This window comes from Pezoporus occidentalis, unplaced genomic scaffold (genome assembly GCF_034315485.1).
Source record: "Pezoporus occidentalis ecotype Australia unplaced genomic scaffold, CSIRO_AGI_Poc_V1 ctg214, whole genome shotgun sequence".
NCBI lineage: Eukaryota > Metazoa > Chordata > Aves > Psittaciformes > Psittacidae > Pezoporus > Pezoporus occidentalis.
Window position 1 is genome coordinate 958,370 of NW_026914007.1, and position 26,435 is coordinate 984,804.

At 39.9% G+C, this 26,435-nt stretch overlaps 1 protein-coding gene across 3 annotated transcripts; it reads left to right on the forward strand.

Annotated features, from left to right (window-relative positions):
• Positions 1-1,790: 1,790 nt before the first annotated feature.
• Positions 1,791-22,511, forward strand: RIC3 (RIC3 acetylcholine receptor chaperone). 3 transcript variants are annotated; one of them, XM_062619847.1, is made up of 6 exons: positions 1,791-2,017; positions 9,754-9,977; positions 10,549-10,627; positions 12,778-12,871; positions 18,751-18,896; positions 19,985-22,511. In XM_062619847.1, the coding sequence occupies exons 1-6, from the start codon at positions 1,870-1,872 to the stop codon at positions 20,476-20,478; spliced, it is 1,185 nt and encodes a 394-aa protein (XP_062475831.1). In that variant the 5' UTR covers positions 1,791-1,869; the 3' UTR covers positions 20,479-22,511. The 3 variants fall into 3 exon arrangements, with proteins under 3 accessions (XP_062475831.1, XP_062475830.1, XP_062475832.1); XM_062619846.1 differs by having other exon boundaries at positions 1,793-2,017; positions 18,748-18,896; XM_062619848.1 differs by having other exon boundaries at positions 1,875-2,303; positions 18,748-18,896.
• Positions 22,512-26,435: the final 3,924 nt, after the last annotated feature.

Genomic DNA, 26,435 nt, shown 5'->3' on the forward strand with positions numbered 1-26,435 from the left:
GCCTAAAAAGGCTCAGGTGATACTGCTGCTCTTCCAGCTGCTGGTGATCCTGCGTATCTCCAGAGTTACAATGGAAGAGAAGTGATTCCCAGGAGTGCTGTGCCAAGCCAGTGGTGCTCTCCTGGTGGTCGTGGAAGGTTGTTTGCATTTGGCTTAAGGATTGATGCTTTGGGTAACTTCAGTTATCAGATGCTGAGGATGACTGTTTGAAGCAACTGCAAAATCTCACCACTACTATGCTATAACTCTTTTCTTTCTCCATGAAGAGACAAAAGCTGCCCCTGGTTAAGTACATCATTGCCACAGAACAATGTATTTTTCATGAGAGATCGAGTGAATTATTTGTTGGTAGAGGACTGATGACACATTTCTGATCAGGGCAACAATGGTCCTTTCGATGCCTTTACACACTAACTTTGCCACTGCCAGCATCAAGAACTGCTGGCCAGTTTAGAAGAGACACAGACACTGAAATGATAGTTCCCCCAATTCCTGTTTCTAGGACCAAAGCAGGGACTCCCAGAAATCCTACTGTGAGTTGCCTGAGCTCTGGTGAATGAGTGATGGGTGATGGAGCTGCAGAAGGAGACAGTCCGTCAGGTTAGTCTGGTAATGGCTGGCAGGACGTGGCCAAGGACTGCCATCTCCCTGTGGCTGAGGTGCTCAGCAGGAAAAATTTCTGGAGTCATCCGCCCAGTTCCAGCTGTTCAGACAGTAGCTATCTCTTTTGTAGTAATTTAAGAGTCTGGTATTCAGCTACTGCAATGGTCTGCAGCATCAGTCAAAGCAATTCTGCTCTCAGCTCAAGACTAATTAAGGGTAGCTCTTGCGTAAAGTGAGTTAAATTCAGTAGTCACAGCCCAGACCCCACAGAAAATAGTCTAATTCAACTACAGTAATACAGTGTAATATAAATATAATGGAAATACAAAACCATATAATTTAATTTGACATGACTGGCAGTTTTTTTGCTTAAGTCGGTGAAAATGAACAAGTACAAACACTGAACTTCCCTCTTTACTGCCATCTTTTATTGTTAGTACAGCAAGAAGGTGGTTTCAGGATGACTTTATGCAGCTGCAAGCTAACCAAACACACTGACAATATGCAAATTTCAAACTCTTCTAAAAATGTATGCACATTTACAATTTTGAAATTTCTTAGTTGCAGTAAATTGAATTAATTTTAAACATGGTCTGAACTTTTCTACACCTGTCCCATGTGCTCAAAGGAGGGAAACAATTCCACACGGACCTCAACCAGCTCTTTGAGCCAAGCTCTTCCATGCCCCTTCAAGTACTGCTGCCCTCCCAGCATCAGTTCTACCCCAGGTAAGGCTCTTCTGGGTGCTTCTCAGGCTGTGGAAAGCACACTAACCACACTGCTGGTACCGGTATCAGCTCACAGCGCACCAGCAACGACGGTTTCCAGTACCCAGGGCTGTGTCCTGCCACCACTGCCACTAGTACAGACAGCACCAAAACCCCTTCACAGGCAACAAGAAACTGTTCACGCGTGTATTTTTTTTATCTTCCCTCAGTAAGCGTTTGCAGTGCTATAGCCAAAGCAGGGGACTGAGTATGGAAAACGGAGGGATTAAGAAGGGACGCAAATGCCCCCTCCAGCCCTTGCCTGATTTGAGGTTGAAGGCCGTTTCTCTACGTGCCTACGGGAAGAACAGACCATGACCTGGGCTTCCCACTGCGCAACCCCAGCCCCGCAGGGCAGACGAGTCTGCCTCAGCGACACACCCCCCCTTGCCTCTATCAGGCTCCCGCCCGGCCTCGGCCGCAGGGCGCATGCGCGCATCTGCGCGTAAACTGTAGGGGATCTCAGGGCCGGGTAACGGCTCGGCGGCCGTGTCCAGCTATGGCGTACTCGACGTGCTGCAGGGTGGCCGTGGTCTCCTGTCTGGTGCTCTGCGTGTCTCTGCTCCTGCCGCGGACCTTCTTGTCTCGGGGCGGCGGGCGGCAGGAGCCCGGGGCTGCGCCGCTCGCAGCGTCCGCGCCGTCCGAGGGTAAGAGGCCGCGGCGGGCCCCGCTGGTGGCGGCGGCTCCGCGGAGGAGAGGGCAGGTCGCTCTCCGCTGCCAGCCCTGGTCTCCCGCCTCGGTGCGCAGAGGTCCGTGTTTCGGCGGCCGCACGAGGGCTCAGCGGAGAGTTTGGGGCTCGGCAGCGGCGGGCGTCGGTGCTGCGCTGGGCCCGGCCCGTGAGGACCCCGCTGACGGGGTTGCTGGTGCCGGCGGCCAGGCTGGTGCGAGCGGGCCCCGGCTGCACGGAGCGTCTGGAGGGTGCGCTGCCGCCTGGTACGGAAACGTAGCGTAGTGCATCCTTCCCGTGAGTGTTACCTGTGACACTCTCGTGCTGTCCTTAATGATGTGTGGCATGACAGAGATTGAATTCACTGCTCTGTGATTTACCTTTTGCTTTTCCATACAAAAAAAAAAAAAGTTTAAAAATTTTCCAAATTTCACTTTCTTTTGTATAAGTGAGGTACTAAAGCTACTGGAAAGACACATACCACTTTTCTGTTTATTTTTTTCCCATTGTGATACATCACTTTTTATTTGAATGCTTCATTACTTTGTTATTTTCTGTACAGAATGCTTTTGTTGTTGCACATGAAATAAAAGTTCATTTGAATTGTCTTCATTGTTTAGTTTCCTACTCTGGTATTTTAAACTTGGCTTTCATGCACCATAATGTATGTGCACATTTAGAGTCAGGTCCTGTCCATGTTGTCCCTCAACCTATGTCCTTGCCTTGCCTCCCACTGCATGTTTCCTTTTAAGTTCTGGAGGAATGGATTCATACATGCATGTGCCATTCTCTTTATGCCCGTTGCCTTTTGCTGGAGGTTTTTCTCCCCAGGGCACTTCACAGAAGTAGCTAGTATCATAGCCCCATGTCTGGCAGCAAACCAAAGGTGAGTCTGGTGGAAGTACAGAAAACTTCTGGGTGGCACTGAATGCTGTCCCACAGGGATGCCTGTTAGTGACTTCATCTTCTGCAACACCCTGGTACTGATGTGACTGTACCATTCTGCAACATTGTTGTCATTTGTCCAGGATTTTTTAAGGACTTTAGGTTGAAGTTTCTGCTGAAACAGTGTTACATTGAACCGAAATCTGTGTCTTGCCTTCTGTAGCTAGTCTCCCATGGTGGTTTGTATTCTTGGTCTTTTAAGAGTGTCGGTATAGGTTTATCATCACTGTAGATCTACAGGTCTGTAGTTTTGTTGCAGAATCTCTGAACACCAAAGTCCTGAATGGTAGCTGATGGTTCTTTTGGCAGAACTTCAAGAGCAGTTACCATGAGGGCCCGCAGAGGCTCAGAAGTCAGCACAGAGGTTCTGTAAGGACATTGGAGACACCTGCCTGAAGCAGGGATGGGAGCAGATGCTCTGCGAGCTGGTACCTGTCTCCATTAACATCTGACCCGTGTAGCTCCTGACTGATTCCACAGTGATACCAGATGGTGGGGTTTGACAAACCATTTTCCTGTAGCAGTGAAGTCTTAGGCAGTTGTGGTTAATGTTGTGGGGCTTCTTTCTTTGGACTGGATTGGTCTGACAGAAAAAAAAGAGCTTTTAAAAAAACAAACCAGAAGAAAAATCTTGCTCCCAACTTGTTTTCAGTCACAGTTGTATGATGAACAATGTTCATACCTGCTATAGCATGGCCTGCTTTAAGCTGTGCTGTCATAAGCTGACTAATCACAGCCACCGTTAAATGCTTAACATAAATACTATTTCCATCATAAACATGTAGTCTAAATACTCTCTCCATCATCCTGCAGGAAATAACAGTTCAGCATGGGTTAGCGTGTGCCTGGCGCAGAGTGAATGCTTGGCATGCACCTCTTGTAGCCTAGCACCTGCCTTTGGCTGAGAATGCAATACCTCACCTCAGCTTATCCATTTCAGGTGAGAATTTATAGTCCATATTTTCAATTTGATAGCAAGAATTTCATTACACCTGCTCTGTAGACCAAACTTTATTTCACCTGAAGTTATTTTTTTATTGGAAGCATAAATCTTGATTGAACAGTTCAGTTCACATCTCTGTCATTAGTTTTGCTCTTCGGTGAACTGGTAACTGCAGTTACCTGGCAAAAGTTTCAGGGACTTGAAGTAATCATTTCATTCTTGAAGTTAATGAAGTGCTTATTGTAGTCGTGGGGGCAAAATGCCTCTGAATAAAACATTCTTAAAGTTTACTACCTTTTGTTAAAACTCAGTGTTAACAAGAAGGCTTTTTATTTAAACAGGGTTTAAGCATGGAAATGTTGCTTCCTGTAGTAAAGCCATTTTCAGAAGTCCCCTAGGAAAATTCTGAACATGGCTTCTATATTAGTAGAGGTTAGTATGATCTTTCAGACAGAAAGGTTGTTCTTTATCACAGTAATAGTTTCATGTATAGAGAACAGAATCGTAGAATAGTCAGGGTTGGAAAGGACCTTAAGATCATCTAGTTCCATCCCCCTGCCATGGGCAGGGACACCTCACACTAAACCATCTCACTCAAGGCTTTGTCCAACCTGGCCTTGAATACCACCAGGGACGGAGCATTCACAACTTCCTTGCTCAACTCATTCCAGCGCCTCACCACCCTTACAGTAAAGAACTTCCTCATTATATCCAATCTAAACTTCACCTGTTTAAGTTTTAACCTGTTACCCCTTGTCCTATCACTACAGTCCCTAATGAAGAGTCCATCCCCACCATCCTTATAGGCCTTGAGATAACTTATTTAAAGAGCTCATTGTGAATGTATCACATTTCTGGTTTACTTCATGGGCAGGCATTAGAATTTTTTTTTTTAATCTTTTGGAAACGAGGAAGAAATTGCTACTAGCAATTTCAAAAGTACCTTTAAGTTTACTGTTCACAAATATTTGCCATGCATTTTGTAAAGCTACTCTCTGAGATGGTAATTTAAGAAAAGCCTTTCAGCTCCATGACAACGGGTGTTTAGTCTCTCTGTATTCTTATGAACAATCAAGTGGCATCAGCTTTACTAGAAAAATACATGACTGTTCAGGTAATGCATCTGTCCAGCTTGGGTTTGTGCAATGCATGTATCAGTGGCCTGCAGCTGTCCTTAGGAAAATTAAGGTGTTTGTTTCCATTTGGGGTATTTTTTGTGTTTTCCTTTTTAAACTCCACCTGCGATATTTAATAGAAAATGTTGAAGCATTTCACTGTGTCCATTAAAAACACTAATGCGGTGGTTTACAGTTAGGATTTCAAGTCTATCATTCCTTCTAACCTTTTTTTTTGTGTAGGTTTCTAAAGTTGTGTTGTTGGAAGCACAGCTAGAGCTATTCTGTAAATGTCAGTAAAAGAACAAGAACTAAATGAACGCATACTGTTTGTCCATTTTATCTTGATGTTAGACTGTCTGCCAGAGTGAAAAGTATTTATAAAAAGATTTAGAAGAGAAAAATATAAATGACTACATGTGTAGAAACTCTAAAACATGGGTCTCATGATAGTGTATAACACTGAAATAGTGGCCTCAACAATAAACCGAACATGAACTTGTAGTGTTATATAAAGGATTAGTTACTTGGGCTTTCTGTGGGCAGATGAGTTGGGGAAATTACAGGGTGTTAAAGAATAGCAGCAGAAATGATATAGTGGCTTGAAAGAGGATTTAAATTAAATGTCAAGAAAACAGTTTCTGTATATATTAGTCTAAGCTATTATACCAAACATGGAGGTTATGCAAGAAAACCTAGGATGACACTTTCAGCCAAAAGAAGATGAAGTTACTTTATCATGGAGTCCATGGGATTTCCTGTGTGTTGTCACTTGCAGCTTTAGAACCCTTTGGCCAATTCATCTTGTTAGTCAGAGGGTGAAAAAATAAATGTTTTATGAAAATACACTGCTGAGAGGGGCTAAAGATTGATTCGAGTGTCCTGAGATGCAGATTTCAGTATGAATGCCTCTTTATTGGCATCTACCAGAGAGGGAGGTTTTGCATAGCCTACTCAGGAAAAGCTTTGCTTAGAGCACATATCTTCTTCAAATATCAAGTCAAACAGAGCAGGGGAGAAAAATGTACAAAACTCTGAGTTCTGGTTCTTACAGAAGCATATTTCATTGCTGATCCCTGCGACTGTCTGAAAAAATGCTGCTTTTCTTTTTCAGTCACTACGATGAACATTTTACCAGGCAAATGTAAATGTCAGCTAATGTAAATAAGCATCCCTAAATGTGGGAGTCCAAGTACAGTTTGAAGATAGGTTTGAGAACTGGAATTTGCATTGCTGAGGCAGGAGGATAGTTCTGTATCCCACTGTCACATGATTTTTTTTTTGTTAAAGCTTTTGCAAAACATCTAGCTGGGTTTGTTCTTGGCTGTTTGCTCTTGGGCTGTGTTTTTTGGTTGGTTGGTTTTGCATGCACAGCAAGGAAAAGTAAATGTCTTACTTGGAAACAAACACACTTAATCTTAGCATTTCCAAACCAAAGTGGTATAATCGTGGTTTTGGAATGGAAACAAATTAAAAAAGCAGAGCGCCTAATACAGAGAATAGCCAGAACTGTGGGTGCTGTCCCCCATAGTTGAGATTTGAGGAGCAATGAGAACAGCGTCCTTTGCTGTCAGCTTGGAAGAATCACATGCACTTCTCAGACTGCCATTTCCTGTCTCTAACCCCTCTCTGACGCTTCCTGGTGTCTGAAGAACATGCACATTTTATAAATGAAGTAATGTATCATATGTTTCCTGATGAATTGAGTGCAAAGTTAACATAGCAGCAGCCCATATGTACTGTATGTCAAACTTTTATTTTTGTATTATACATGTGTATATGTCTATGTTCCAGCATTTTACAGCTGGTCAGATGTCACAGAAAGATGTATTATCTAGACTAAGAGTGGCTGAACTGTACAATAACTGAAGTCTAAATACCTTTTTAAATAGTCAAGTTGGGCTCAGTAGCAATTCCTAAATCCCATTCAAACAGAACCACAGAACAGCTTTCTTGGAAACCAGATACTTGGATGGTCTGTGTATTATCAGCTTGTTGGCTGTTGTGTGCTATAAATACTTCCTTAAGAGTTGCTTTTTTCAGTTGAGTGTTCTTATTGTTAAGAGATTAAAAACCCCACAGTAATTCTAACATGGTACTGCTATTAAGGACTTTATCTACATGCAGAAATCTACAGTCTCTTAGACAACACAAATGTTAGTTGGGGCATAATTTCATTTTTGGACTTACAGCTATTGAAGGGCCAGGATTAGACAATGCTCTGCTTGCCCTGTAGCTGCTTTGCAAAGTTGGTTTGAAACATTAAACAGACAAATTGTTAAATGTGTTGGGTAAACCTTAGGTAAAAAGATTGCAAAGCCAGGTAGGGTGTATTCAAAACAAGGGCCCAATGTGTGCCCTTCCATGCTCCTGTAGAAGTGTCACTTGATTTTATTGATGTAGAGTATGTTGTTGTCTCCATTTGAAAGTGGTTTGTTTCATTCCTAGAAACGTGTCATCTGGACACATCACCTCCTCGGTTATGGGGTTAGGGTGTTGGGGTTTTTAATAGCACAGGGTGTCTTGTTCATTTGGCAGTGGCATCCAAATCATTACTCATTTCCATCTATATACTGTACACTTGACAGTTTTGTGCATATGTTGCTTTTGAGTCACATGTGCTGCCAATTTCCTTTACAGTTTGCATGGGTTCTTCACAATAAAAAACTATGAAAAATAATATATATTTTAATAAGGAAATCATTATGAAAGTTTTAAAATCAATAGATTTAGAACTAGGAGCCATGAAATTCCCCTTTTAAATTATTTTGATATTGAAATGACTAGTATGTGTCCCTTTGGCCTGATTATCTTTAATTGTATTGAAGGTTTTAAAGCACAAACAAGGCCTTGTGTCTAAATTAGAAAACTATTTCGTTTAAATACAGTTTCACCTTTGTCAATTATTTTCTGTTTTCTTTATTTCTTTTTTTTTTTTAATAACAAATATTTGCATGAGTGTAAGATGTTTTACAAAGGTTTATCTACCCTGCTGTTCCATCCCTGCCTCAGTCATACTGCTCTCTGCACGACATCACACTTATTTTCACAGTGACCTACTGCTACAAGGCATTCCTGCTGGAGCAATGGGACTGTTTTGTAAATAAGATGCTATGCTTTCCATCACAAACCTTGAATAATTCACTAATATTAAAATGTGTGATAAAGCTTCCTCAGAGTTAACCCTGAGCTAATCTGAGAGTGGTTTTGTCAGCGGTGGTATACCTCGATAGTTCCACTAAAGCCTACAGCACTCAAAGAATGTATGCCGTCACTTATAAGGAAATGTGTTTTTAATGGTAGCACTTTACGAATTATTGATATCACTTCCTGATATATATTTACTGTAATTTTCTATGCTCAGGAATTTAGCTTCCTATGATGGTGTTTCCTAGCAAGAGCAAATGTTAATTTAGTTTTCTCTTAGCTTGCTTCTCATAAAAATAGTTGCAGCTGGGTACTCACAGAAGCAAAGTTAGTTATTTTCAGTGCTATTTCAAACCTGCTTTTCATTTTCTTTATGCAAATGCATGCAGGCTGCCCCAGTGCCAGTGAGCAGGCTGCCTGGCTTTCCTGCTGCATGTGCCAGGGTTGGAGAGTTCTGCAGCTGGCATCAAGGGGTGAGCTGCAGCTCAGTGTGGCACTCCCCATCTCTGGTTCTTACATCCAATGCCTCCCACCACCAGACTCTGTGGCAGAGGAGCTGAATAATTCGGTTCAGTCCCGATCAGTGGGAGGGAGTGCAGGTGCAAGTCCAAGCTGGATATGGAGATAGAAAGAAGGATGTCAAGTACATGGAGGAGTAAAATAGCGAATTTCATGGCAAAAGTGTTGAATTCATAACAGCAAGAAAACAGAATAATGTGTGAACTTACATTTATTGAGATTCTAGTGCATTTCAGTTGAATGAAATCATCCACAGCACTGTTTCAGGCTCTCTGGAGTCTTATTGTAGCATCCATGCATTCATGTAAGCTCACTCCCATTTCTTGTCTTTGCTGCTCTCAAGGCTAGAAACTATTTTTTTTTCCTCTCAAATGCTGAAGATAATATGTCCCAAGCTATATTCAATCTCGTACATTGCTTTAGCTAACACCTTTTTAAGCAGAACCATTTGCAGTACTACCAATTTCTTTATCTTTCATAGTTCATTTGTCAAAATCAGGTGAAATACTATTTCTTATGCCTATAGCTGAAAATCTCTACCGGGCAAACACTAGAGTCATGTATCAGGATGTAGGTGGGTAGTACATGTAGTAGTAAATGTATGGGTTTATATATTAACATGCCTTTGTGTAATATTGACAGATCAAGCTCACAATAGAAAACTGATAGATTGCTAGGTTGGTTCTGGCTAGAGAGCCAGAAGTAAGACTTTAGGTTTTCATCCTGTTAGAGATGCTGATTCATAGGGTTCTTTGGACAATTATGTACCTATTAAAATCTATATTTTAATTGCCCTGCCAGCTTTTTCTCTTCTTGAAATCCAGAGAGTAATTGCATATACCTAACTCCTAGTGCTACATATAGTAAGTGACTGAGGGTTGAGTTTACAGACTTCGTACTTACAGTCCAACAAGTTACTTTATTCATCAGTGATGGTACATTTAAAAATAGAGAAAATAGGTCAGCTGCACCTGCTGCAGTTGTAGGCTGCCTGTAGAAGGGTGAAGAGTAACAGAATAAGAATAATGGTGGTGTGTTTTTTTGCAGGGAAGCTCGGTCGCTTTCCACCAAGGATGCATTACCAGGCTGCTCCTGACAGCCGAGCTACTCCTCATTTTCCAAGGTCTCACCTTGCTGAAGCAGTTGCCAAAGCCAAGGCAGGTGGAAGTGGTGGTGGAAGCACCGGTGGAACTGGGAGAGGCCTTGTGGGGCAGATTATCCCTATATATGGGTTTGGCATCTTCTTATATATCCTGTACATTTTATTTAAGGTAAGACCAACATAAATGGAAAAGTCAGGGAAATAACAACTAAAACCCCTCAAAACAGCAAAGTCTCATTTCTGTACCTGGTTCTATTTCAGCCTAGCTCCAGAGTAAACCCCACAAGTGTTCATGCTGGACCTTTGATTAGTGGTTGAAAGATTGGTGTGTCCTCTGGGTTTTGCTATTGTAAAGACTGTAACAGAGAATGTAGGGGTGGGTTGGTGCAATCCTGTATTGGCATCTGACCTCATGCAATTTTTTTAAGGATTTTCTTTTCCCCCTGGAAATTGTGTATGCCTAGAACATCATTAGATTAATTTTCATTATACACATAGTATTCTCTTTTTTTTAATGTGTGACTACATATGATATATACTGTGTATGTCATGTATTGTGTTTTATACAGTCTCCCAGGCATCTTTCATGATTGCTGGTTTTGCTGCTTTGCTGCTGTGCATGCTTTTCTGTAGTTATTTTCTAGCATATTTTAATCTTCTATCCTTTTTCTGTTGCATTTGGGGCTTGTATTTTACTATTGCAGTAACTCATAGAAGTGTCATCTTTTTTCACTCATTAGTTGGCTTCTAAGGGGAAAACTACTGCTGGAGAGCGGAAATGCCCTACTGCTGCACCTGGAAACATGAAGAGGAAAATCAGTATGTATGATTTCTGAGTTACAGCTGTGTTGACTCTGTAGAGGTACAGTCCAACTGTGTTCTTCAAGTTCTGGGCACACTGTAAAGCTGTTGTTTTCCCCCATGAAGAACTAGCCAGAAGCTTCTGTGTTGGAATGAGCAAGAGTTAAAGTGAATTACTGCACTGTCACTTTCTAATCTCATTCAGCTAATGAGACTCTGTGAGAGTATACTGATCCCAAGCCCCTCTGGAAGCAATGGCTTCTCATGAGGTTCACTGAATTAACTGTACAGATTTGCTGAAAAGCTATGTAGCTAATGATTAAAAAGGGATAATAGGATGTCCATCTATAATTATTCTATAATCTGTGGTATTCTAGTAATAGTATATAGAGATATTATTAAAAGCTAGCTTCCTTTATTTGAATTTGTGAATTCTTAGCCACCCCCAAGTACTTCCCTACTTTCTCCTTTCCAGTTTTGCAATGCTCGAAGTTTTCATGAGTGCAATAAAGAAAGCAAATAGTATTCTGAAATATTATTTTGATTTTACCTAAACAACAATCAGTGGGATAGATTCAACTACTTGTAGATATTTATTAGATAAATTAATAAGTTTACTATTGAAGATTGGATGAGTAGTTACCATAATAGTATTTAAATTAGCTGACTAAATTGTAATAGGGAAGAAAAGTACTTAGGGCTTTATAGAAAGTGCTACCACTAGGTTATTTTCTCTAACATGCTGTAATTACCTTAACATTACTGTGTATATTTAGGAATACCTAATTACTCAGAACTACAGATTGTGTTTTCAGTGCACTTGTTCTGTGTTGTGCCTGGAAATTTTGTGCAATTTATTAGCAACAGTAATTGTATTTTTTCCTCTAACGCTTGGTGAGAGAAACTAACTTTGCAGTTAAGTTAAAACATTTGCCATCATTATAACCCAAAGAACTAGTGACAAAAATTATTCAGCCTTCTTCTAGAGGTCTTCATTTGTATTCCTAAAGCATCCATGGTAAGCTGTAGCAGAGCAGGGGGCAAGTCACTGGACTAGGAACCTGAAGACAAGTGACTATTTACATAGGGACTTGGAGGGAGTAACTTCCTTTTTCTATGCCAGTTTCCCTTCCCCTATTTTTAAAGGCTCAGACATGCAAAACAATGACATCAGTGATACATTAAGTAATGATGCTCTGTGCAAAGTAGAGATCTTTTTAAAAGCAAGATCTTTGTGGATGGCTTTCTCTATTCCTACTATGTTGAAGTTCTGTCGTGCCTTTGTGCTACTTAGATAGATGTACCTGTAGCAGCTGAATGTTTAACTAAGCTAGGTTGGCTTCATTTTGTTCTGCAGTGGGGAACAATGAAGTCTCAGCTACAAGATTTTGAGCATGAGTTACAACAGCCAAACAAGAAGCTTCAGCTTTCTTATAGATGTCCTTGCTGTTGCATCTTTACTGTTAACATTTTTGGCTACATTAAAGCCAGTACGGGTGTTCCTGCATGTCTGCATGTGTGTCTAATATTGCAGCGTAGACACGTTTTGTAAAGAGGCACAACTATGGACATACCATGCTTTGCTCCCCAGACAGGCTAGCTGTTCTTCCTGGTAAGCCTGGAAGACCGTTAGCACTTGCTGCCTGCTGCAGCACACCTATGCAGGGTTAGTTGGATGCCATCATGCCCATGAACTTAATTCTCTTTGATAAAGATATGGTTTCTCAAACCTTGAGACTTCTTAAAAATGCTCAAGTGACCTTTTGCCTCTGTTCCCATGGACTTAACAGGGAAATTCCATGAGAACTATTAATTCAGCAATAGACAGTAAAACAGAATGGCTTCCTTAGTAGAAAAAAAACCCAAACCCAACCTATTTTCCGTTCCCTAACTTTAATGTCCAGGACATTTACAGTGGCCCACTCATCCTAGTGTGAGGTTGCTCAGGAGCCTTTTGAAAGAAGGTCTTTTCTGTATGTCCTATTACCGTTAGCAATAGATTTCATGTTCCTATACCAGGAAAAGTACGTAGAACTCTTTTAGCTGCATGTTTTAGTTCACTCATAACCAGTCTGGTTTGGTACAGCATGTGCTACCTGTGATAATGGAACAGGGATACATTTTCAAAGCTTCTACTGACAGATCTTGGGATTTTGTTTGGTTTACAGCTGACTATGAGCTCACTCAACTTCAGGAAAAACTGAGGGAGACAGAAGAAGCTATGGAAAAATTAATCAACAGAGTAGGACCTAATTGTGACGGGTATGTTTCAAATTACAGCATTTTACAGACAGATTCTGCTCTGATTAGAAATCAAACTTTCTTACTTTTGCTATATTAAAATAGCATTTTATTATTACTTCAAATGGTAGGAATTTGATTTTACACATCACACTTTTTGTTCTGCAGTTTTTAACTTTTCAGCATCTAGATTTAAAGTAAATGATTTCTTCCAACTCCGTTCTCCTTAAGCAGAAAAGCAACTATCCCTAACTTCCCGTTTGTACAGTGCATAATGACGGGTATGTCTACACAAAAAAGATTTAAAGTATATAAAACAACCTGTCTTATGTGACCAAAGTAATATTCTGAATAATTCCTAAGAGACCCATTCGTTTCATGTTATTTTCCGGTTATATGAATTATTTTTCTAAATAGAAATGCTGTTATAATCTATGTAAATGCCTGTTAGAATAGCCATAAAATATTTCTTAAAGGACAGAACTGTATAATAATCTGATTCCATAACTTAGTTCCACCCTGTAACTAGTAAATCCATGCATTTGTTTCTAAACATAACAGAAAAAATAAGAGTTGTAAAGTCAGGATTTAAAAAATTTATTATGTTTATTGTTTGCTATAAATCTGAGATCACTATTCTATGTATAAGGAAACTGGAAACAAGTCCATTTTTCATGAGGAGTGTAACAACACATCAATAGGAAATGCATAACTGCAGTGTTGAAAATTTAAATACCATGAATACTGAAGTGATGCTTGCAAGCAAAATAAATAGCTGTTCAGGTTGTAATACATATTAACTTTGGATCTGTCAATGCCTGGTTTAACCCATTCTGTAGGAACAAATCTGTGCTGAACTTGCACATGATGTTTATTTAGGCTTCAAACTGCATTCTCTTTGAGTGTGTAGTTCTGCCCACTTTGCACCACGCCCTGTATTGTGGTTGCACTAGTATCAGCAAGATGAGGTGCCAGACTTGCCTGTATTATTCCAGGTTCCAGCAGGAGAACCCCTAAACTACCCTGGTTTTAGCGAAACAGAAGGATACTATTTTGTCTATCTCTGTTTTGGAGAGCTAACACAGTACTCTATGCTTACCGTTAAGCTGCCAGAAAGAGGCTTATGAGCTACACAGATACTGTGCTGACTCTCAGATAGGATATTTTTACTGAGAAAATGGGTTTAGGGTCTGATCCAGTGTTTGTTCCACTCTGTCTTACTGGCTCAGAGCCTCTATTTAGTGGAACTTCCCTTCTTTGTTCAACCAAACTATTTATATAGATGGATCTAAAGGCCTCAGGGGAAATCAGAATCTGAACCTAATGAAAATTTTTTTATGTACCTTCTTTAAAGAGAAGGGAAAAAGCACCTCTAGATGGAGCAAATAGCTGCTTTTAAAATACACTCAGACTTGGTGTCTTAAGACACCAGACTTCGAAGAAAAGACCTAGACTTTGAAGCTTTCTTAATCTATCCTGTGATACTTGTTAAGTTCAGTAATACTGGATGAAGGTCTTAAAAGAAAATGTACGGTTAGAAAGTGTAATTACAGCACAGAGTGTAGTGCTAGCATTATCCAATCTGGATGTTGATAGATGAAAGAGGAGGAGAGCAAAAATACTTGAGCCCCATTTATTAATATGCAGTTGAACATAAGTATTTATTTTTATTTTGACATACAACAGAAAAGGCAGAGGAAGAAATAAATGGTATCAAATTTAAACTAATGCTGAAAGAACCCAGGTGAGACCGTGGCCTGTTATACTAGATAAGGCAAAGTGACTCCCAGCCTGCGAAGTGAGGTGCTAGTACCCAAACCAAAGGCTGTATTTTGCATTGTCACAAAAACGATGTATCACCATAACCTAGTGTTTGCAACAGCACTGAGGTCTGAGCTCGTGCCCCTGTGTCCTCTCACTGTACTTCAGGAGTATTATTCTCCCAGCTGAACTGCTCCAAGGGTTCATCCTGGCTTTCTCCTGGTGAAGATTTTTAGAATCAAAAAAAATTCTCGTTTTGTGTATTTTCTTAAAAGAACTGTTGCTTTTGAAATTGGATACGTTTGGAAGGACAGTTTATTCTCAGATAACGCTGTACCTCAGAAAGAAAGCTTTTTCCGAAGGAGTAGTGTATATTGTGCTGTGTGATTTTACTCTTTCTTCTGTAGCAAGTGAATGTGCTGATTTCTTGCTGTGGTGTGTCCTGCCCCTTTCTTTTTCTGTCAAAAGTATTTGAGCAAATGAGGCTGGAAGACCTCTCAATGCTCTTAGCAGGTTTTCTCAGATGGGATAGCTCATATCATCCAGCTCTATGTTGCAGAAGGTAGGCTGGTTGGTTTTTTTTTATGAGGCTGGAAGACCAACCTTCAAACCAACCAAGAAGACCTCTTTCCAAACCAGCATACTAACTGGAGTTGCTACAGCCTTAAGCAGAGTTTGCAGAAATGCAAAACTTACTTTCAGAAAGTAAAAGCACAGATGCTTTTAAAAAGGCCTAGCATGTAGTAGCAAGGACTAGAAGCAAGTTAAGGAAAGCAAGAGGAAGAAAGAACTACCTGGCCAGGTCCTCAGCAACATAACCAAATCTAAACTGAGATGGATAAAGACAGTTGCTACCTAATGCACATATTTAAATGGGTAGTACATAGTACCTAAGGATATAATGATTCACAGCTCTGAGAAAATCTAGCACTTTTCCCAGCACTTTTTTTAACAGGTTGTAAATTTAAATTACATGCTTTTATAATTTATCATCACATCCTATCACTAAGGGGACCTCAGTATCTCCAGTTTATAAATGTAGACCTTTATAGCCCAGTATCTCTCAGCAGAGATGAAAACCTTTGCTGGAAATTTGGTGATTCAGAAATAAAGACTTGGTTGATGGCTATAATAGGGCTCTCCACATTGAAAGCATGCATGCTTTTTTTTCCAGGCTTTTAGCAGTGTTTCAGTGTTGGAACGGTGATATAATGGGTATGAAATTTTTCCCTACCCATTCTCATGGATGTCTTACCCATATTCTTTTCACCACTGTTTGTAAAGTTTGGTATTTTGAAACCACTTTAAATTGAAAAATACTGGTAAATATTTTTCTCAATGGGAGTATTGTACAATTCTCTCTTGTAAAAAATTCTCAGTTTGTGGTGATTAGGTAAGAGGTAGAAATAATCAGCTCAATTACCTGCTTTTAAAACCATCTTTACTAGGCTGTCTAAAACTAAAAATTATCTTTTTACTATAAACTAAACAAATGTAATATGGAAGAAAGAGAGAGGCTGTAATCTGTGGAGTGCCAGTTTTGGGCTATTGTTAATAGTGATTATTTTCAGGTCATGAATCAAAAAACACACTAGTTGACACATCTGAGATACTATGTTAGATTGTGGATTTTCACTAAAGTCATGATAGCTCTTTAGGAGATGTTCTGATCTCAGTGTAAGAATATGAAACTACCTGTTAGTGCATTGCTACTATGAAAAGTAATAGCCATGTTGGAGCCACAAGCACACAAATCAAAAATAATTACCTTTTCTTATACTGTAAACCTTTTGCATCTGTTGTCCTTCGTGTTCTGAAGTGCATTATACCCTGGTAAATCCCTCATATGCAGACAGCCAGATGTCCTATACATTGCCAACATCCTACACTAAGTTTTCCTAGAAGCCTTAAATGAAGTAGAAATAGTGCATGGGCTTTGGTTTCTCCCCCTCTAAAGGGATATTTGTCATTTAAGCAAGGTATTTTGAGGAGGAATACTCTGAAATACGGAGCCCTTGTGTTGCAATAAGACAGTAGTGCTTTTTAATGCGAGTATCCAGCACATTAGAAATTTTCCCATACGAAATACCACAGTGATGCAGCTGCTTTGATTGATCCTATATCTGAGCTAGCAATCTCCCCATTGTGTTAAATAAACCTGTCTTCGTGCAGGTTATATATATTCAAATTACGTGCACTTTTTTTCTGTAAGAGGAGGATTAGTTTGGCAGTTCTATTAAAGCTTCTGTCAAAGGCAGCTAGCTGATGAAACCATTTCTTTTTGTGTGTCTCTTAATTCATATCTCAAATTCTACATCTGCCTAGCCCAGACTTTTCAGAAGATGCAGTGTCACACCTTCATTTGTTCTGTGGAAAAAACTGCCACCACAAGTTGAGGAGACTCAGCGCAACCTCCATATAACGCTGGGGGCATATCAGCCTTTCAAACTGTGGGGCCCCTCAGGGGAAGCACAGAGAAATGATATTTAGCTTTGTGATCTCAAACAGTTTAATCTGTGTAGCTGCTAATGGAACTAGTGGGCCTGCTCTCAAACTAAGTTCAGTTACAGACAACTGTGAGTGCAACTGTGCACAAAATCTAGCCCATTGTCAGCACTGTGATCAGCATCGCACAAATCAGCAGTACAATGCTAATCTTTTTGGCTTTAAACCTGCATGACTCTGCTGCCTTTAGTGAAGTAACTGTTGTGTCATCACCATTCCTGGATATGTAGAATAGCACAAAGTACCTCTTAAAACTGCTGCTCTAGTGATGACAGTTATTCAGAGGGAATACTAAAGATGGATGCCACAAGTTTTCAAGTTTTTTGAGATTTCAGGCACCTGAAACAAGGTTTAGGCAAATACTAATCACATAAATCGAAAATCATTAACCTGTTTCCAGCTCCCCTCTTCCCATCTCGCCCCTAAGATTCCCTGAGCAGCTGTCTTGTCTTGGAGATTATCTGTCTGATAGTCTGCAGCTCACCAGAGATCACTGCTCTGACCTCGCTTACCTCCTATAGTACAGCATTATATGCATCCCAAGGGCCACCCTCTCTGGGTAACTAGGGGCAATGGATCCTGCCTAAAACATATCAGGATTCAAAAGAGCACTAGAGTAGTGCCTCAGTCCCCTGAGAGGCTCGAAGTGGCACTTACACAGAGGTCAAACACCTGCTCAAGAGCAAATTGAAACTCCAGATGAAACAAGCATCATTTTCACACGTAAGTACAGCCAGTATCTTTCTTATTCTGACCTACTGAGTTAGTCACTAGAGCTCAGATCACTGCTCTCCAAGTACTTTTTTGTCCATAATATTTTTAGAAGACTATTTCTTTTTCCCAAGAAAATAACATGTAATGACTACATGATCTTATCTGTTGGAAGCATTCTTGTTACAACAGTAATTGTATTACCTGAGCAGCAGTAATTAATAGAATCAACAGTGTAGAACCAGTCAAAATTAGAGTTTGCTTTCAATCTGATAAAAACCTCAGTCCTCTCCCACTCTCCATTTGATTCTAAAGGGCAAGTTAAATGTAACACCTTGTTTTCATTTTTAAATCTTCCTTCTTCTCACCCCACCTCCCCACCAGGCAGCATAGTGGACTCTCTCTAACAACATCGTGATCTGTCCAACTGATATTTTTTAATGAAGCCTAGCAAATCTGATACATGTAGTGGTCATAATTAGGTATCAATAGACTCTCGAGACTAATGTCTGTGTGAGACATTTTGATCAGCCGTTTTAAATGTAGCATAAATTTTGAATTACATTTTCTAATAATGCTTTAAACAAGGCATGCCCCCCTAATTCTCAGCTCTTTTAAAGGCCAGAAATTTCTGTAGTATCTTTTGCACCATAACTCTTCCCTGTGTGTCACTTCCATTTTGCTCTCACATTGGCTGTACCTACCTTCCTTTGCCTGTTTAAGTTTCCAGGTTTTCTGGGTAAATGGATAAACTTTATACCAAGCTGAAGTACAGACCACATGCAGATGTTGAGCAGTGATCATTCTGCAGCCAGGTTTCTTCAGACTCTACTGCTGGGACAGTCCAAATAGTTGGGTTCAAACCCTGTTAATAGGTTGTAATAATAGTGGACTGAATTCTGGTGTCTAATATTTTCTAGCAGGACTCAAAATGTTACAACAGACCAGGAAAAAAGGTTACTTCAGCAACTTCGAGAAATCACTAGAGTTATGAAAGAAGGAAAATTCATAGATGGCAACTCTCCTGAGAAGGAAGCTGAAGAAGCTCCTTACATGGAGGACTGGGAAGGTAAGCAAGGCCTTTCTTACCACTACCCTGATGAGAAAGACTGAGTTAGGACTACTTATATCCTTCCTTTCAGAAGTCAGTGTTCTAAACTTTGCAAAAGGTGGTTAGTTTTCCCAACCATAATAAAAACAGACAAACAAAAAAAAGGATTTTGAGGTATCCAGCATTGCCTTTAGTGTAGTCACTATGCTATCTGCTGCCAAAGTGGCATATGAAGATTCTCACACACTCCATCTGCTTCTGGGTCTTGGCTGATGTAGGTTTGTATATTTTTTTTCTTTGCAGGGCTAGATTTTATGCAAAATCATAAACCCCTTGGAAATCAGAATCAGTACATTTTGGATAACTTACAGTTTTTACTTTTGATTAGTAATTGTTTGTTCCAATGTTGTAAAAGTGATCCTCAGGAAGTCTGTCTTTCAGTAACTCTGTATTTTCATGTCCTTTTCCTTCCTTGGAGTTTACTTGTTACATAAATGTGCTTTCAAGATACCCTAGTTGAGCTGCTCAGTATCATAATTTTAAATGCAGACTTAAATCCTTGCTCTTTAAGAAGCTTTCAAAATGATCCAAAACATAAACAGTGGACTCGAGCTCTGTTTTCTTAAGTCAAGTTCATGCTGCATTTTCTAAAATAAAATGCACAAAATAATTCACATATCTGTTTTTTCAACTATATAAATAATGCTGTTTATAGCAAAAGTCTTCAAAACATGAATCAGTCCATCTGTAGATAGAAACAAACAAAAAAAATTGATGTATTTAAAGATCTAAATTACCCAGTTTTTACCTGATAGCTCCCATTGCTTTCAGCAAAACTCAGATACTCAGTCCTGAAAGTTAGAGTTGGTATCCTGGCTCCCTAAAAGTAAGTGGAGCTGTCTCATCATTACCCAAGAACTCATGTTTTGCACATTCTCGCCATGGATTTAACACTGTGGTATATACATGCCATTAAATAGATGAGACTTATACTGACAGTGTTAAAATCAACTGTTCTAATAAACTTACACATCTGTCACTGAAGTCAGTTCTACTTTTAAATGCTGGTAACACTTCAAGTTGCATATCACTTTATTAATCCTTAGGTTATCCAGAAGAGACCTATCCTCTCTATGATAATTCTGATTGCTTCAAGAGGAAACAGGACACAATCCTAGTAGACTACCCTGACCTGAGCCAGCCCTCAGCAGAAGAGCTGGCAGAAAGAATGGAGGGCATGGAAGATGAGGAGCTTCTGTGTAATGAAACCCTGCTATCTGATCTCATCATGGGAAGGGGCAGTCATGATTTAGTGCAGAAAAAGGATGAGGTAACTGGCATCAGTGAAGAAGAGGAGAGGGAACTTCATCACAGCCAAAGCACTGAGGAGTGTTGCTGTTGTTACGAGGATGACGATCCTGCTGTCATAGCAGAGAATGCTGTATTCCACTCTGAGAGCTGCAGCGAAGCAGAAGAATCAAGCCAAGAGGATCTGTCTATGCAATCAGAAAATGAAAATGCAGCACTGAAAAAGCAAAAAGCCAGTGATTCAGATGAAACAGGCACACTGAGAAAGCGCAACACAAAAGGACTTGAGTAATACGGACAATGGCTGATGTTACCTAGATGGTCACAAACTGTTACTCGTGTGAAAACTTCATGTTCATCTCCTTGTATCATTTCATTTCCATGGTAACAATCAATATCATCTACCTGAAGTGGAAGCCAATGCCCTCTTTCATGCAGTCTTGTCATGGCTTATTACTGCTTTGCCAACAGCAATTTGTCCTTGCTTTTTGGAGACTGGTATCTCAGAGCAGATTATTTGGTTCAGATATTTGTGATTCTTTCTAATTCTGAAGAAACAGTCCTTGGTTTTGCCCTTTGTCATCCCAGAGGTCACCAAATGTCTCTTCTGACTTTCTCAAAAACATATATTTGTGTGCTACCAGTTATGAAAATTAATCAAATCCATAAATATTTATGAGATTACCATGAAGCTGGAGGAGGAAATATGCCTTCTTTCTCTTACCTGAAAGCTAACTGGTCAGCAGAACAGACCATAGTCATACACGTAACTTCTTTCTCAACTGTGTCATTGCTGCTGTATGCCCAAGAAACCATTGTCACTACAGTCCACAAGATTCACATGCTACCCCAAACCACAGCCCATTTCCCAGCTTATTCCATGCTGCAGGACCAGTAGCCTAATCTATGTAGCCTCTTCCATGAGAAAGACTGAAGCATTGTGAGTTGCTCTTTGTCTTTGCTTATAGCTGTGGTGAAACATTTTGTTGGTGAAACTCCCAGATGAGTGCAGGCATCAGGCCATACTGTTACAGAAGAACACCAACAATACCCCTGCTGTTTAAAAGAACAAAAGGCAGTGAGAAGGTCTGAACTTGAAAGCAGAGAAGAGAGTAAGGGTGAACCTTGGACTGAAAAGAAACCCCACCATTTCCAGGCCCCAGGGACCTCCCACAGTCTCCTCCTACAGACTCCTCATGTGGCATTGGCACAACGGTCCAAAGGATGTTGCCAAAGGGCCTCTCCCCTGTCTCCCTCCAGGCTCTGTGCAGAGGAAATGGCACCTCCCCATGCTCCAGGGGCTGGGCCAGGAGATGGGGAAGAAGGGCCCACACATCACTTGGCCATCAGCAACTCTTCTATGGAATGCTGGGAGACTCTGGGAGACTATGGAGTGCCTCCCTTTCCCACCAGTGGGATCACTGACCTTTTGTTTGAATTCGTATTAGCTTTAAAGGCAAAAATACAGTATAAACAGCACTGGAAACTCCTCATGTTAAATAACCTCCATACTTTATGTAGGTAATTTACCACGGTGTTTATGACCCGTGGTAGGGAAAGACATAGTTGCTTCAAACAAATCAAGTTTAATATTTCTGCACAGTGTTCTGTATTGACAAACACTAGAATCTCTATGACATACACAAGGTAAATAATGTGAAAATACAAAAAATGAGTCGTTGCACATACTGGTAAATAAATACATTTACTACAGAATACCAAAGAGTTTCTTTAAAAAAATTTACTTTGTAAAAGCACATTCTTGCAGGTTTATCTAAAACTCTACATAGGTCTGAACAAAAATGAGATTTCCAACAACTCAAAACAGGTCAAGACAGTCTTGTGTGCAAACAAGTGAACATATTACATTATGAAAAAAATGACTGGTTAAATATTAGTTCTCATGGCTAAGACATCTTTTGACAGTTTGATATTTTCCACTCTTTAAACCCCATATAATGTAAAGGAAATCTAGACCATAACATACTCAAATTCTACTGTATATCATTGGTTTATTTAAGAAAGGCAAAGTGATTAATTAGATGATGCTAACTTGTTGACTGTGGAAATAAAAAAAACTAATTAAAAAACCCTATCTAAACTGTTTTTTAATTTTATGGGGATGGAAACATTCATGTAGCACTTGCTGACATTTTCTACTTCTCGAAGTTTAAGTAAACAAGTCAGAAACAAAGATGTATGTTTTTTTTGCAGGCAGATACAGTCCCAGCACATTCTAAAATGGGTATTTCTGCAGCTGCTCCCAAACACTGGATCTTTCAGACTGTCATAAGTGGGATGAAAACAGTGTTGGGAAATACAAAACCAAGCCAGTATGTACTAGGAACTCTCAGAAATGAACCACCTCTGAAGTATTTGCTTTCTGAGACAATTCTAAAGGTGTATCCAATTACAAAACATCATCAACAGATAGTTTTACTGGTCTTCTCCTACTCTTGAGTAAAAGAAATTGTTCAAACAGGAGAAACAAAAGCCCCAGTTTTGTAATGATAGGGTACAGACTGACACCCTCTATGGATCAAGCCCACTGAGAAGTCAGCTCAAAGGAAAAAGGAGAAGCAGATGTCTATCTGTAACAGGTACAGACACTTACAGGGAGAGCATTTAAGAGATTTTTTTTAATCTTTTCCAAAGAAAGATTTCACCTGTTCAAAATTATTTTAAAAGGGGTTTCAGATAACAGACTCTTTAGAGATATTTTGCAATAATTAGTGCCAAGAGAAACTATTATCATTGTTTATGTTGTCAGTCACAACAGTGGGAGAGAAGACTGAGTAATCTTCATATATCACCAAAGGAAATGTTTTAAGACTATATAGGATTAATTTCTAAACACCCTGTTTAGTTGCAGTAATGACATCATAGACTTTGAGACACATTTAACAGAAGATGTCAACTTCTTCACCAACAGATATTTTAGATACCCCTTTGAATGTCAACAAGGCTTCATGGCTTGTATATATGAGCAAAAATTGGCCTTCCTTACACATGAAATTTTCTGAAGTATTCATGCCAGTAATGGCCAATTTCTGAGATCCAGGTAAGCCCACTTTTAAACAAAGACAGATAAGAAAATATTAGGACTCTTGCAGAGACACGCAAATGGGGCATTACAGAGAAATGACAGAAGTTAGAAAGAAATATTTAGTTACACCAGTAAGCTTTGTATTAGCCCTGAAATAGAAATAAATTGGTGAAAATGTCATAATGGAGAAATCTCCACATAAACTGTTTAGGAGACATACAAATGGTATTGTCAGAGTTCTTACCAGCATGATGCAACATAACCAGTGACCATCAGTCTATCAATGAATACTAAAATCCATTACTTGTGATCAGCGATGCCAGGCAGTGTGCTAATTCTCCAGTAAGAAATCACCTTGCAGCCCTTCCCCAGCACATGCTGCTGCCCTGCCTGCATGCTGGAGCTCCTCCACATCTGTACATGGAACTTGTTTGCACTTTAGTCTGATTTTCCGTAACTGCGCTCCTTGGACCGTACGTTCCTTTTTCTGGGCTTAGGGCTCGAGATAGTGCAAGTATAATAAAAAAGTCTTATGTGCAACGCAAACACACGGAAAGTTCAAAGAACTTAAGAGCCACAGGTCCCAGTTTCTGCCTTCAGGAGGAGCTCTTTCTTCAGTATTAGGAGAGCTGTATCTTAATGGCTTTGGTTCTGCAGTTTCTATGCTAAGCTTCCATGCCCATCTTTGCAGCCGTATCCTCTGACTGATGCCAAGCTCATGGGGTGGGAAACAGCTCACAGGTCAAAACATGCACTGTTACACAGCAGGATGTCAGTTAGCATGTATTAGTTGCATTACTTAGCGATAAACCCATCCATAATAAACCTGTTTCTCGTGTGGTGGCTGCTTGTATGAATGCTAAGAGAGGCTCTCATCCTCCAGATCCAGGCAGATGCAAATGAAGAAGAAAAAGAGAAAGGAAGATTATTTTCTGAGAAACAAGTGTATTTCTGATGGATACTGTAAAAAGAGATCTAGTTATATTGGCATCATTTATAGAATACCAGTCTCTGGTACCCTAGTAAAGCACTTGCTTTCAGCATACAGTCCCCAGATCCCTGGCATCACACAATGTAAAGAAGAAAGCACAGTGTTGTTAGGAAGCTTAAATTCATCATCATACAGGTGGCAATAAATCAGAGAGCACTGCAAACCACTGCAGTAGAAAAAGAGGACTTGGGAAATGTGGCCTGTAGTGTGCTGGTGCTGAGCTTTGCAAATACAATTCAAGGAGCCAACTGTTAGAAATGCTGCACTCTAAGTCATAACCTCCACCCTGAGAATACAGAACATGAATCCTTTTACATATGTTCTCCAGTGTCTTGGTCAGAAACATATTCAGCACTTTAAAATTCACCAACAACCTTGAATTGCGCAATGTGACGAATATCCCCGCTGAGGATTATGCAACTGGAATTAGAGGCCAACCTACATCAGAATGAGAACATATACACAGGGATTTAACACACTTTAATTCACAGGCATTAACTTCATAGGTTTCACTAACTTAGCTTTCTGGAGTGTCTCTATATGGAAAAACCTGTACATGTTTGAGACAAGTGAAAGTTATAGATGAAAAAAAAAGCAGGGAGCTTAAAAAAAACCAAGGAAATTGTAGTAACACAGATTACTAAACTGAAAAGCATCTACCACCTGCAAGACAGCATTTGAAGTGATACCAAACAGGAATTTAAGTTACTTGCTGAGGAACTTTTGAGTTCCTGATACTTGTACAGTACCCTCGTGCTGTTCTGGGCCATCCTCATAAATTAATATGCATGAAACTTGATTTCAGTGTAATTTCAATTGCCTGATGAGAACTTTCTGTAGTAATGTGGTTTTCCAGGATTCCAAATTGCAATGAACCAGTTTATTCTTCACAAGAAAGTTCAAAACAAAGAGCCTCTGTCTACTAGTTGGCCATCCAGGGAAACAGCAAGAAGACAGGCTTAGGGACTAAGAACTGATTTCTAGTGCCAGCTCTATATATAACTCTTCATTGTCTATTTGCTTTTATAAGCTCCAAATCACAGCTTCACTGGCATTAAAAGGGTAATAATACCTACCTGCTGCTCCTGGGCTGCTGTAAGGCTTTACTAGCTAATATGGAATGTCTTAATGTCTTTGTGAAGTGGTGTTTTTAGTTTGTGGGTGTTTGTTAAAGCTGGTATTTACCAGCCTAATCACAGATTGGCCCCAAGATAGAAGATACTGCTACAAGCATTAAAGAATGAACAGAAAGCCCCAAAAAAAGGCAAGTGGTGCCATTTTGGTGAGAGGGGGCTGTATCTTTTGACCATGTCCTTGAACTGCATCGCAGATGTAGTATGCAACAGGGTATCACAGGATGTTTCATGGCGCACACTACTCTGCTAGTAATAAGATTCCTGATTGGAAAAAAAAGCCCTCTGTCAATCCAGGCACATAGCTCAACAAGTTAATGATGTCACCTAGAAATGATGGTTTTCTTCTAGGATGAAAAGTTTCTATTTTTAGTATAAAATATCAAACCTCCACAAATAAGGCAGCAGAAAATGAGGCAGAGACTTTAGTAGAAAACACTGCTCTGCTTGCATTTAGCACAGTAAGTACTGACCTTCAGAAATAAATGTAGTGGTACACAAAAAAGCAGTATCATAAGGAAGCGTATTAAAATGGCTATGTTATGTTTTTTCCAGCAGGACTATCAAGCACTGCTCATATGTCAACTGAGAAAATTGCTGGAAAAGGCAGCTGCCACTCAATCAAATCAACCTGGCACACCTATAGCTACTTCAAAGACTCTCTTCTTTGAGCTCAAGCTATAACTTTGAAAACATTTTTAAATAACTACAAAATACCATAAAGTTTAAAGATACTTCAGAATCAATAGTTCTACTTCTAGCCAGTGAGAACAGGAGTTTCTCCCTGGGGAACAGAACAGGATGGTAATAACTGAGTTATCTTCTGATGTCCCGGACTGGAATGAAATCCTCCTGTTAAGAGGTGTCAGAGTTCACAGACTCATTTGGATGCTGAACTTCATAGCATGAGCAGTGCCCAAAGCCCACTGTCACAAAACATACTCTGGTTTTGTGTACTTGTGAGAGCCTGGACAGTAAGCATAGCCTTGGAAAAAAACAAACAAACAAACAAACAAAACAAGCAACCAAAATTGAAAATCAAACAGATTAAAATATTCCTGCTGTTGTTTGGTAAGTCA